The sequence below is a fragment of the Mirounga angustirostris genome, unplaced genomic scaffold, assembly GCF_029215605.1.
Source record: "Mirounga angustirostris isolate CCGP_5_RB_7025 unplaced genomic scaffold, mMirAng1.0.hap1 SCAF_6, whole genome shotgun sequence".
Lineage (NCBI taxonomy): Eukaryota > Metazoa > Chordata > Mammalia > Carnivora > Phocidae > Mirounga > Mirounga angustirostris.
Genome location: NW_026991714.1, coordinates 67,499,709 through 67,513,421, shown reverse-complemented (window position 1 = coordinate 67,513,421; position 13,713 = coordinate 67,499,709). Strand labels below are relative to the sequence as shown.

General features: G+C 44.3%; 1 protein-coding gene across 1 annotated transcript in view; it reads left to right on the top strand.

Annotated features, from left to right (window-relative positions):
* The window catches only part of DNAH14 (dynein axonemal heavy chain 14), a 341,596-nt gene that overhangs the window by 102,263 nt on the left and 225,620 nt on the right, over window positions 1-13,713 (top strand). The window contains exons 20-22 of the mRNA XM_064595530.1: window positions 4,715-5,056; window positions 9,204-9,573; window positions 11,130-11,320. Of these exons, the coding sequence (XP_064451600.1) occupies window positions 4,715-5,056; window positions 9,204-9,573; window positions 11,130-11,320 (903 nt within the window). The remainder of the gene's footprint in view (window positions 1-4,714; window positions 5,057-9,203; window positions 9,574-11,129; window positions 11,321-13,713) is intronic.

Below are 13,713 nucleotides of genomic sequence, written 5' to 3'. Positions count from 1 at the left end.
CTGGGTTTCAAGTCAGACTTACTGCATCTGCCCCAGTCGGTGCCTTGGCTGTTCACACCCGTCTTCCCACATAGTGAGTTTTAGGGGGCATCACAGATCTCACCGCTCTTACCTGGCTGGGTACTGAACCAACCGACTGAGAAATAAGACGACAGGTTAAGGCAAAAGAGATTCAAGGATTTCCTTTATTACTAATGAAGTAGACCTTGGAGAATATGGCTTCTATTTACTTAAAATTAACCTTCCCCAAACAGAAGCTCAGACTTAGGGAGAGACTTAGCCCACTCAGCACTGGTTGCCCTGAAACACGACCAACATCCTGGCCACAGTGAGCAGAGAGGAACGCGTACCCTCTGCGGACAGGTCGGCTTTTTTTTTTTTTTTTTTTTTTAAAGATTTTATTTATTTATTTGAGAGAGAGAGGATGAGAGACAGAGAGCACGAGAGGGAAGAGGGTCAGAGGGAGAAGCAGACCCCCCGCCGAGCAGGGAGCCCGATGTGGGACTCGATCCCAGGACTCCAGGATCACGACCTGAGCCGAAGGCAGTCGCTCAACCAACTGAGCCACCCAGGCGCCCCGACAGGTCGGCTTTTGAGAGGAGTGTCTAGGCTCTGCCTGTCCACCTTCTCCTTCCAAACTCCCCAGTCCCAGGAGTCACTTCACCTTCCCCAGGAAGTGAGTGTGGGGTGGAGGGGCCACCAGGAAGGCTGGACGAGCAGGGGCCCCCGCCTCATGGAGACATCAGAAGTGGGGCTGAGTGCTGCCCCCCTCCCCCCGGCTATGCACACTCTATCAAATGTAACATGGCGCTTAGTGTTTCAGTGAGTTCTAAACAAAGACAGGGCAGAAGAATATAAACTGGTGGAGAAGGAACAGGATACGTGTAACTGAAACTTCCATCCTATGAAGAAGAAAATGGGGAAACAGCCACCTAAGGTGGTCTAGAGCAAATATCAAATCTTGCTGGACAGAAATACCGAGAGTTCCTTTATTTGAGGGCACGGTAAGCTCTGTGGCTGATCAGTCTGGCAGTCTCTGGCTCAGGTCTCTTGTCCCCGGTGACCCCCAGTTAGATCCTGTAGGAGGACTCTCTGGGTTTGGTATTCTTCACCCCCTCATCCAAGCCGGGCATCACGGGCTTGTACTCGCTGGGCCCTGAACAAGTACACCAATGAATCTCCTGTTGGCCTGAGTAGGGACACCTGTGTCTGCCTTAGGAAATGTCATTGATGGTTATTAGACTTGGACTTGCTTCTTAAAATAATTTTTTCCTGTTTGCTTCTGGTTAATTCTACACTTGAGTCGAGACATGACTTTGAAGCCCGAGAACTTTTTATTTTTAGCTGCTGTCTGTTTGACACTTCCCTCTCCCCCCTAAAAGTGTGGTTCCATAGCTGATGCTGTTTGGAACATAGACTTGGGAGGAAAAGTTACACCCTTAATAGTCTCTGCCTGCAAGCTTCCCGCCAGTCCTGTTGTCCCACCTTCTTCGGCGAAGGTGCCTGTTTGAAGATAAGAGCTCTTCTCTCTTGCTAGGGCTGCCACTTTGAAGCCACCACTTTCATTCAGAGTGCAGAAACCATCACCTGTCTCAGCTTCTGCAAGCCTGTGAATGAAAGAATCCTCAAGTCGGCTCTGCAAAAGGCAGAGAAGAATTTTCTTATCAGAGCCATAGTTCCCTCCATCTCTGCTTAGCTCATTTTAGCAAGAGTCTGTCTCTGAGGATTTCACTGGAAGTACTAAAGGAACCAGAATACGAGACCACGTGTTTCCGACTGTTTACCCAGTGCTGCAGCTGCGGTCTCTCAGTCCCAAGCACTGGCAAGACAACATGGTGATCAAAGACTTTGCTGGCCACCCTTCACCAAGGAAGCTGGCCAGGAGATACAAAATACTCTCAACATGACAGTCGTCAGGGAAGTGAGAACCACACATCTGTTTAAGTGGCCAGAATTAAAAAGACTGACAATAGCAAATTCTGAGAGGATGCGGAGAAACTAGAACGTTCACACGTTGTTGGTGACGATGAAAATGGTGCAGTCATGTTGGAAAACTGGCGACTTCTTGTAAAGTTAAATGTTCACTTACCATTCGACCCAGCTACCCCATTCCACATTATTTACTTACAAGAAATAAAAATAGGTCCACACAGACTTGTACTCACATAGTCATAGAAGCTTTAACCACAAGTGCCAAAACCTGCCAACAATCCAGAGATCTAGCAAGAGGCAAGTAAGGAAAACAAAACAAAACAAAATGGTGCATTCATGCATTGGAATAGCGTTCAGCAGTGAGAAGGAATGAACGAGTGCTACATACAGTTTGGATGGACTGCAAAAATATGTTGACCGAAAGGAGTTCCTGCTGGATGATTCCATACATATGGAACTTGACAAATACAAATTTAATCTGTAGCCACTACAAGCAGATGGTGGTTTTCTGAGGCCAGGAGTTAGGAGGGATGGGGCACAAGGCATCTTTTAGGGCAATGAAAGTTTTATATATGTTGATTACAGAGGTAACTAAACAGGTGTATAAATGTGTTAAAACTCATCATGATGTACAGTTAACATCTTTTGTATGTAAATTTGGCTTCAACTGATTTAAAAAAAAAAATCCTGGCTTTTCCATTTACTACTTGAAAGACCTTAGTTAATATCCTTATTCTTGCTATACCTCAGTTTCTTTATCTGTAAATTGGGGATAATATTACTGACTAACCTAGAGAGTTTGTGAGAGTTAAATGAGCTACGGGTTATAAAACCCTAAACACATTCTGGCACATAGTGAGCGCTAGATGAACGTGAGTCACTGCAAACTCGATTTCTGCACTTAGAAGGGTCAGGGGTTTTAGTTCCAGAAAACTTTCTGAGCTATAATTTTTTTAAAAGATTTATTCACTTATTTGAGAGAGAGAGCATGCGAGCGGAGGGAGGGGCAGGGGGAGAGGGAGAGAGTCTAAGCAGATTCTGTGCTGAGCGTGGAGCCTGATGCGGGGCTCGATCTCAAGACCCTGAGATCACGACCTGAGCTGAAATCAAGAGTCAGATGCTTCACCGACTGAACCTCCCAGGTGCCCCTGAGCTACAATTGTTTTTTAGGAACCAGCTTTGAAAGTTGCTTATTCATCCTCTCTCTGGCTCCCGCATGCCCCAGGTGTGTTTTTATGTATTTCCTGAGGCTTTGAGTCGCTTTCATTTACGCAGTTAAGGAGTTTCCCCTATTTTGATGAGAGTATTTTTTATCATAAATGAGTTTTATCAAATGCTTATTCTGCATCCCTTGAAACAATCACACATTTGTTTTCTTCAGTCCTTTAATGTGGTTATTACATTAACTGGCTTTCTTGGGTTGGTGGGTTTGGTTGCCAGCACGCACATGCACTGACTTGTACGTTCTTTGTAAGATGTTTGCATTTATGCTGGCAAGTGAGATTGCTTTGTGACTTGGCTTTACCATTCTCACTGTCTTTGGTATCGGTGTACTACTAGTGACAAAGGGAGTTTGGGTGTGTTTCAGCTGTTTCTACCGTCTATTTTTTGCATGAAATTGGGGTTATCTGTTTTCTTTGTGATACAAACCAGCGTTTTCATGTGTTTCTTTCTTTTTTTCTGGCATTTAAATGGCATTTGTGGTTAGAGTCAAGATGGCCCTGTTTACTGTCTTCTGTGTTGGTCATGAATTTCAATTAAATGTGGTAGGTACAATTACCAGCCTGTTACTAGACTATATTATCCAAGTTCATTAAAGGAAAGCTACTTGCTTAGGGTCACACAGTTAGGAAACTCTGGAGTTGGGATTCAAAACACAAGCCTCTCTGGTTTTAAAGCCTGTCCATATAAACTGTGGTGGGTTAACAGTGGTTATTTCTGAGTGATGGAATAATAAGTATTTTCTACATTAAAAGCTTTTTTTTGTATTGCAGTTTTTGTATGAGCATCTATTTTATAATCAAATAGAATAAAGTGTTCAAAAAATTAGAGACATCCAGGAAATTAATTCAAGGCTGTGAAATTGAAAATTGAAATGACATTGATTCCAAAATTATGCATGAGTATTCATTAAGAGCCCTGAAAACATGAGGAAAAAATATGACAAAATTGTAATTTGAGTATAGAAATGCAATTATTTTGAAAATTTCATGGAATGATATACATACTATACTTAGAAAAGTATTGATATTATACATATAATGAATACATACATTTATAATAGATAAAAATGGGATTTGGAATCAGACTTGGGTTTGATCAGTAACTCCTTATATTTCTCGTTTTAGGCTAATGAATCCCTCTGAGACTGTTTACTCCTGTGCAAACTAGTGAGCAGATGTGCTATCAAAACAGAACTAGCACATCAGTGCCCCAAACGGGGTGGCGGTTATACATTGTTCACAATTCAGCCATGCCCTTGCTGTAGCTATTAGTCTATTTCGTAGAGGCAAAGTTATTCATAATATTACTTCCTGTATACCTTAGTAGCATTTATTTTATGTGCAAGGTACATTCAGGTTCCGTCTGTTAACAATAGGAAGGATTTGAGCATGTTAATGCTCCAGTATTTAAACAATAGTTAGAATAATGTTTAGATGATGTCTTCATTTTTTTGTGAAATTATAATGATGTAAGTTAGTGAGAGATACTAAAAGAGTAGTCTTGTAAAATAGTGTCAGAACTCATTATATAAATCTCATTAATGTGTTAACGATTGCAGGTCGTGGAGTCATCACTGCGAAAGCTGGACTCTGATCCCACTGAAATAGAAGAATTTGTGGAACATTTTACTTTTTTGGATGCAATTTCCTCAAAAATATTTGCATTAGAAAAAGAGTACTCCACGGTTGCTCAGCTGCATTCTGTTGTACAGTATTACCAGATTCAGATTTCAGAAGAGCAAATTGCCATACACAAAATTCTTCTTGGCAGGTTTGGTCAACTAAAAACTTCTGTGAAGCTAAGCAAAACAAATAAAGATGCGGCTATTTCTAGATTCAGAGACAATCTGGAAGCACACATCACTGGTTTGCGAGTTGACCTCAGTAACTTAAAGGCCAAGGTCAGTATTTTGTTCATTAAATATCAACTGGATCGGGTGCCTGGGTGGCTCAGTTGGTTAAGCGACTACCTTCGGCTCAGGTCATGATCCTGGAGTCCCTGGATCGAGTCCCGCATCGGGCTCTCTGCTCAGCAGGGAGTCTGCTTCTCCCTCTGACCCTCCCCCCTCTCATGTGCTCTCTCTCTCATTCTCTGTCTCAAATAAATAAATAAAATCTTTAAAAAAAAAAAATCAACTGGATCTTAGTTTCACGTAGGCCTAAGCTTATAGGTATTTGCTTTCTGTGGAGTCTTAGGTCAATAATTTAATCCAAGTGATGTTAACCTAGAATCCACAGACAGAATCTTGGTGATTTGTGAGCTTCACTGGAGAGAGAAATTGCATGTCTGTTTTCACTAACCTCTAACTGAAATGTAGCCTTTTCTTCAATTATGAATGAATGTAGACAACAAACAGCAAAGCAGCGACTTTTCCCATACGATTCAACAGTCGGCCACAGGAGGCCTCTGGCCCGAGGGGCTGAAACGCCCCTGACATCTGTCTGGGCCTGAGTCTGGGCCGGATGTAAGGAGAGGTATGATTTCAGTCACTCACAGAGAGCAGACTGTAAAGTAAACCTCCAGTGTTTGCTGAGCCCTTCCCAAGTGTCAGTAACTGTCCTCCGTGTTTTACCCTTTTATCTGTCTGAAAAAAACAAAATGAGACTTAGGTCAGCTAACCTGCTGGAGATCACACAGCAAGTAATAGCCAGGGCTCCAGAAACCTCGCTCCGTGCCCTGTCTGTCCTCGCCGGCGCTGCCAGGTATTAGCGCCCAGGCAGTCGATGCAGCGTGAGCGCCTGGCGTGGATTAGACACAGCGTGACTTACTGCAGTTACTGGATTTTCGGCTTCTCCATTGACACGGCTGATCTGCACCATTTCGCACAAATACAGTGAAGATGAAACAAATTGGTCATGAAAGCACTTGATACACATACCCCGTCTGCAGCCTTTAAAATCATACTAGAAACGTACAGACGCTCCCAAACAAAAGTTACGGGTGTACACAAGTTCTGTTTGTTAAAGTGTATGAGGTTGTGGACACTGCCTGAAATGGGGGTCTGTGTTGCTGTCAGTTTACTGCCGAGTCCTGGGCAACCACACGGCAGGCCAGGGGCATTGGGCTGGGACAGGAGAGAGTTTGTGCCCTTGTCACCAAGGGTTCAGAGACCCTGCGGGAGTCGAGAGCCAGGGGCGACTCTGCAGAGCTGTCCTGAGCCGGGCCTTCGTTCCTGCACCCCCAGCCCTCCCAGGGGCATGACTGTGGGTGACTTTAGCTCTTTTTGGCCAAGGGCAGCTCCTGGGAAGGGGCTCAGCCGTGTCGAGTGAGCATCTGTCCTCTCCCCACCTACTGGGCCTCGCCCAGTAAGCTTTCATTTCTGCCGATTATGTTTTTTACTTCTAAACTTTCCACTTGGTTCTTGCCTACATTTTTTCATTTTTCTTTGCTAAGACTTTCTGTTTTCCCACTGGTTTCAAGAATATTCATCATTTTTTGGTGGAGCATTTTTTATCATACCTGCTTTAAATCCTTTGTCAGATCATTTTAAAATCTGTGTCATGGAGACTTTGCTGTCTGTTGATGGATTTTCTTATGTGAGTTGAGGTTTTCCTGATTTTTATATGCTGAATAATTTTGTGTGATATATTTTGGATTAAGTATTGGGTTGTCAGACTGTGTCTTATTCAAACCACATAGAAGGTTGGTATTTTTGTTTTAGCAGGCAGCAGACCTCGTCCGGTCCCACGTCCCAGCCCATGCTCTTTGGGCGGCAGTCCCATTGTCACTGTAGGTGTAATGACTTTGGCAGGACAGAGCAGATGCGTCCCCCCATGCGCCATGCAGCACTCCATCTCACTCTGGGAGGTAGTCCCCGAGGTGCTGAACAGGAGCCAATCCACATGCGTGCAGCTCACGGGGGGTGCACTCACTTCGCAGGGAGCTCGTTTTCTGGAGTCTCTTGCTCTCTGTGATCATCCCAGAATTTTCCACATTCCTGGCACTCTTCTTTTCAGTTCTCTGTTCAGAAAGCTGGGGCTGGTTACTGTGCTCTGCCAGTCACTTCCGTAACTGCACACACATCTGGGGCAAAGCAGCAGACACAGAGCAAGCGGTCCGTGGGGTTGCCCCTCCCTGGAAGAGAGGACAGTTGTCTCCCCTGAGGTCTTTACTGCCACCACTGTCACACCCCCTTGGGATTGTCTGAGGGCCGGGGTGGGAGAGAACAGGAGAGAGAGGCCTTCCACGCACCTTGTGAGCATCCGCAGCGGTGAGAGAAGAATGGGGGCTGCATGGACAGCAGGGAAAGAAAGGGAGCTCAGGAGAGAATGGCTCGGCTCTGAATGCACCCGGCAGAGCTCAAGAGCCAGGCACTGGGAGGGGAGTGGCGCCTGACACATTACCAGGGGCAGATGTCCAGGGTGAGGAGGCCTCCGACCAAACCAACCGGTCGGGATTCTGGCTGAAGACAGGCCAGAATGAAGTCAGTCCCCGGGGCGGTGGACGGTGTAGGACTTGAGCAGACGTGGCAGGTGCAGGCTCTGGCTAAACAGAAACCGGCCTTGACACGGACGTGCACCGATGGGCCTCAGAGAAGCTTTAGGAGCCTGACTCCAGTGTGCTCAGGCAGAGAATCCTTGCCAGACCCTCTCCTGCTCCTGAGTCCCCAGTAGTAGTCTCTCCAGAACTCTCACGGTTTGTGGCCCTGAGGCTCCCGCCACGTTGCCCACACACCGAGCGGAGGTCAGGGTCTGCTAGGAAGACACTGGGGTCAATTTACCACTAATCTGGTGGTGCTTTGGATGACTGTCTGCGTCCCCGGCCTGCCTTATACTCTTTACTTTCAGACTCCTTGGATGCTGCTCCTGGGGAGAGCCAGGGTGGGGCACATGTACTCTGTCTTCTGACTTTGTGTAACCTTTCACACGATTTCACTATTTACCTGATGGCTGAGATCATTCTGTGAAGATCTCGAGTGGAACACTGCTAGTAGGACTGGCAAAACGTGACGGGATATAAGCCAGTAAGATCATTTCTCCAACTATCTCCCCCCGAGATAGCTCACTGACAAACATAAATAAATATTAATGAGTCGAAAACTATGGGAGAAGGCTAAGGAAAACTTTATTATATGTCCATTAAATGAGCATCCCTTTTGCAGATCATATATTAAGCTCTATCCGTTATCATGAGTACTGTTTATCAGTTTTGTACGGCATGAACACACCACACAAAACACAGTGTTACTTGTGATTCCATGGGTTGGATTTTTTAAAAGAATAAGGTGATAGGATCCAAATTCATTTATTTGTTCAATAACTTTTTAATAAAAATTACTGTCTACATCTTACTGTACTAGGTTCTGTGAGGTGTTTGGAAATAAATGGACGAAACCATCCTTAATCCTGAGAAGCTTATAATTTAATAAGGGATAAACTTCTACTTATGTCTTTGTTTGGAGGTCATTGTTGCAAATGTCCACAATCTCATGTGTAATATTTAAACTCTAATACAAGGCAACATGTGACAAGTACCATAAAAATAGAACAAAGTTAGGGGGCGCCTGCGGGGCTCAGTCAGTGGAACAGCGTGCGACTCTTGATCTCAGGCTTGTGAGTTCAAGCCCCACTTTGGGTATAGAGATTACTTCAAAACGTACAATCTTCAAAAAAAAAAAAAAAAGTACAAGGTTAAACAGGATCAGAAAAAGGAAGAGACCTCTGGAGTCAGTACCATGCCCTGGAGGCCATACCCTCAAACTGCCACTTACCATTGGATGATGTGACAATTATTTGTAACTTTAGAACTTTCTCGAAAAATTGTGAAAAATATTAACTCTCTTTCAGGATTGTTGTAGGGTTTTAGTAAGTAAGGTAACGTATTCCTTATCACAGAGCCCAAGATAGAGAAGGAACATGACAGATTATACGTATGATGGTAATAATAATTAAATAATTAAAATGAATCTTAATAAACACAATTATAAATTAAGGACAGTGTCTCCCAATGATAGTTGCAAATAAGGGTTGATAAGGCTTCGATTACGGGCTGACATGCCATCAGTAAACACGTGTGAGTCCTGACCCCGTCTTGCTGTCATGCTTTAGATAAGAACTCCCATCCTGTTGTGCGCTGGCAGCCGCGTGGACACCGTCACAGAGATGATGCGGACGCTCACAGAGGAAGCTGCCGCCCTGGCGCATAAGGCTAAGACCTACTCCAGCTACCAGAACTGCTTCGATGATGCCCCGTCCCACATGCACTCTCTCAACATGGAAGAGATCACACAACTTGTCCTTGGGGAGGTTTCGGACATTGAGTACGACCTCACCTTGAGGAAGATACTGTGGGAGGTCCAAGAGGAATGGAAGACGCTCTTTTGGGAATGGAGGAATAGTACCCTTCGCAGTATTGATATAGAATCAGTCCAGAGAAACGTTTCAAAATGGATGCACAAAATCCTTGTCCTAGAAAAAGGTAAAAGTGTCTTCCTCGGGGTTCCCACCTACGATTATACACAGAGTGGCCCCTGGGCTGGGAAAATCATGGTCCTCGACCTTATTTCTTTACCTGTTGCCCAGGCCTGGCCATTAATGGCCGGAGAGGCAGTACAGGAGCCTAGGGGTAGGAATCGTTCCTGAAGCAAGAAAGAGAGGAAAACTTTGCAAAAAAAAAAAAAGTTCAGTACTTAAGAACAATGTTCTGTATCCTTTAGAAGTTGTTTCCCTGGGCAGAATGGCGGAGGCTTCCCCATAACCGTGGCTCTTCCTCGGGCCACACGTGCTTTGATGACAGAGGCCCACCTTCAGAGCGCTCACCCACATCCTCACTGTTTACGCCTGCCGGTGCTTTGGCTGGTGGGGAAAATAGCTAAAAAGTCATTTTGTGAGGTTTCCCTTCTGCTGATGCTCACATGTGAAGCACAGAGATGCTGTTTCTGTTTGGTCGATTCTGTAAGATCTGACCTCTCCACCAGGCGAGCGCCTCATCTCACTCGGCAGGAGAGCTATAATTTCCTCTCCAGAAAAATACTTGAATCGGCTTGTTTTCAGATTATAACAGAAATAGAAGGATACCACGAGAAGTTTACAAAAGAGATAAGCTGGGAACAAACCTCCCAGAGCCTCACTGCTTCGACATAACACTAATTGTGTGCGTCTTCTCTCAGGGTTTAGTCCTGGGTGTTTCAGAGGACGGGGTGTGGAGTGACAAGCAGACAGTACCTTCTTTTATCTGTGGTTTCCCAGATAAAATCCTGCTATTTGCCAAAACGTAGATTTACAAACACAGAAATTATTCTCTTGTCCTTTTCTTTCACTGAGTCTTGAAACCATTTTATTATTCAACATGGCTTTACAAAAGAAGCCCCATCTATACCAACTGGCTATTCAAGCAGATAGGCATACTTTTCAGTGCTCCTGAGTCCCCAACTCTGGCTGTTTCTCGGCCTCCTCTCTTTGTCTTTTATGAGTTGAGTAAAAAGGTTTTGAGGTTTAAAGTTTCAACTGCAGAGGTTGTGAGTCCTGGACGGCAGGGGTTTGTCAACGCCAGAGGACGGACCGGTCCTGCTCTGTGGCTAGATCTTTACTGACATTTCCTACGTTTCAGTGTGAAGTATTTTCTTTATGACATGATAGTGACAGATTTTTGCTCCTCCTTGATGTTCCTCCTTAGCAGAATTTAAAAGCCCCAAACCTGTCACAGTTTTTTGAATGTATGTGCATGTACCTGTCTGTCTGTCTAGTCAAGAGAAACCTGGGAAACTCTGTGGTAGCTGGCTATCCCTAGTATCACATTTTCCAAGAAAACTTGGCTTTGAAGGTCTCGGATTGTAATCACCAGTCCTGGTAACTGTTTCTCTTTGTTTGAATCCACAGTTGGCTCTTCTGGGAGGGTGATGTTAATAAAACTCATCATCTTAATGCAGACTAATCACTGAGAAACTAGAATTACACTAAATAGCAGAGGTGTTTTCTGGTTTAAAAAAATAGGATGAATGGATCTTAACCTTCTGCCCTATTGCTGTTTATTAGGTCTACCTAAAAACGACATGGTGGCACGTCTCAAGCAGTCAGTGACAGAATTTAAGCAGGAGGTGCCTATTATCATGGCTCTGGGAAACCCCCGTCTCAAGCCGAGACACTGGGTGGCACTCCAGGAGGTTATCGGAAAGTCCGTTTCTCTTGACAAAGACTGTACAATAGAGAATCTTCTAGCACTCAAGGTAAACAAATAATATCTGAAAAAAAAAGTAGGTTGAAATACCAGAGGGGCTGGGGCACCTCGGTGGCATCTGCCTTCGGCTCAGGTCATAATCCCGGGGTCTTGGGATCGAGTCCTGCATCGGGCTCCCTGCTCAGCAGGAAGCCTGCTTCTCCCTCTCTGCCCTGCTTGTACTCTCTCACTGTCTCTCCTTCTCTCTCTCAAATAAATAAATAAAATCTTAAAAAAAAGAAAGAAAGAAATACCAGAGGGGCCAATTTTAAGCAAGCAAGTACATCTACAAGGAATAGGAATTAGAAAAGGGAGTTTTTTTGTCAATTGTCTGGGAAGGTGGGAGCAGACTGGCGGGGGTCAGGTGGCCGAAGTTACATGTAGCTGCAGGTTCGAGGGCGCCATTTGTTATGGCATCGTCCCGGTGGTCCAGAAACGGTGATTGTGCTTTTCCTGTGTGACAAATGAAGCTAACAGTGCTACTTCTTACAGAGAATCTGGGAACAGAAACATCCAAAGTACTGGATTCCATCTTACATAATATGAAAATGCATTAAGAGCACGTTAGGATAGCTCTGCCCATAACTCAATACTATAAATACACAGTTAGGAACTATTTGATTTGCCATATAGGTGTTGTTATAAAAATAAGATTCCATGATTTTTAGTTAAAAGTTTTTCTGTTTTCAGACCTGATTTACAATAAGCTTCATTTATATTTTAGGCTTCGGGGTTAACAGTGCCAAATGTAATTAAAAACACTATTTTATAATTTTCTACTATATGATCTGTTATAATGAGGAAATGGGAAATTTTAAGGAATTTAAAAAGAACTTATAAAAGGCCACTTTAGTTGATCTTTAAAATTAGGTTGCTGTGTATCTCGGGCCCTGGCCTCCATCTTCCTCCTGAACTCACACGTCCACTTTCCTGTTTAGTATCTGCTCTTACATGTCTCAGAGACATCTCACCGTTAGCGTGCTCTGCCTCCTCTCCCCATCTCAGCTAAGGGCACCTCTGTTGTTTTCCAGCTGCTTAGGCTAAAAATCATGAAATAATCTTTAAATCTTTTCTTGCTCTCCCAGTCCTCATCCCATCTAAATTTCTCATCCTTTCCTGGATCATTACCGGGCCTCCTGACTGATCTTTGTGCCAACAGGGAATTCAGCAAAATATCTAGATTATTTCAGAACATATACGTCAACAGTTAGGTTTATTCAGAACAGCATTCCAGAAATGTTGCTCAATTGAAATGACATTTTCCTTTTCAGAGTCTTGGGTTATTGGAATTGTCCCTGGGCAGGTCGGGTGAAGGGTGAAATTTGGCAGTCTAGCAGCAAGCAGTAAAAGTGAGGGCAGACAGGCCTTCCTGGGGTTGGTGCCTACAGTAGCTCAGAGGGTTCCAGTGAGCTGTCCCTGCATTTCTGACGTGAATAGATAGTTTAAAAAGGAATTCCCATGAAGTTTTTGGAGGATCCAAATTAAGAGAATTCAGCATCTGAACAAAAGTGAACACAGTCTTCAGCCTCTGAAATACTGTAGCCAGGAATCAGAGGAACCCTTTCTTCCTGAGGTGGATTGTTTAGTAGTCAGAAAGGATAGCAGGCAATGAGCTGCCAATCTCACCTGAGCCCAAAGAGTTCCTGGAAGACTGTGATCATCCTCTTTCTACTCGACAACTTATCCAGTATAATATGTGTACCTAGATGGACAGGATTTGGCCCAGAAACTCAGCCTTCATGTCCTAGAGCATGCGTGTCATAGGGTCGACCCAGGGACAGCAGTCATGCTGCAGGACTGCCCAGGACAATCTGTGGCAGAGGTTCACTTGCCGTCCTATCAGAGGAATAAATGATGATGTTTAGTGACAGCCGTTTCTGTCCAGCGCAGTATGTAGGCTCTGTAAATCCTGTGACGTGAAAAGCATGTCCCAAAGTAAATTAAGAGGAAGAGGTCAGTAGTGTGCATAAAATGCTCACAATCACTTCATGGTTGATCTTTTTCACTTGAGAAACCAGATGCTTTATCAGAGAGGCAGATAATCAATGATAGGCATTAAGATTCATCTGAAACCTCCTAGTATTACCTAGTTGATTGGGAGATCTGACCATTTGTTAGTCAGGTCCCAAACCTTGACCAGAAGGACTTGAAAGGGCTCAATGCACGTGGTTGAAATTTTGCTCTACACATTATCAGTGTCTGGATTTAGTTACTAGCAATTTCAGAATGTCAGCATTAAGCAACAAGTTCTTTCTTCAGCATAGAAACTTGATGGTCCTGTGGTTCCTTATCTGCCTTTGGCTGAATAACCTGTATCAGAAGGCAAACCTCCTTCTCAGACTGTTAGTGAAGGCCATAAACAGTCGACTGATCCCACCATTCTGACACCCATCTGTGGCAGAT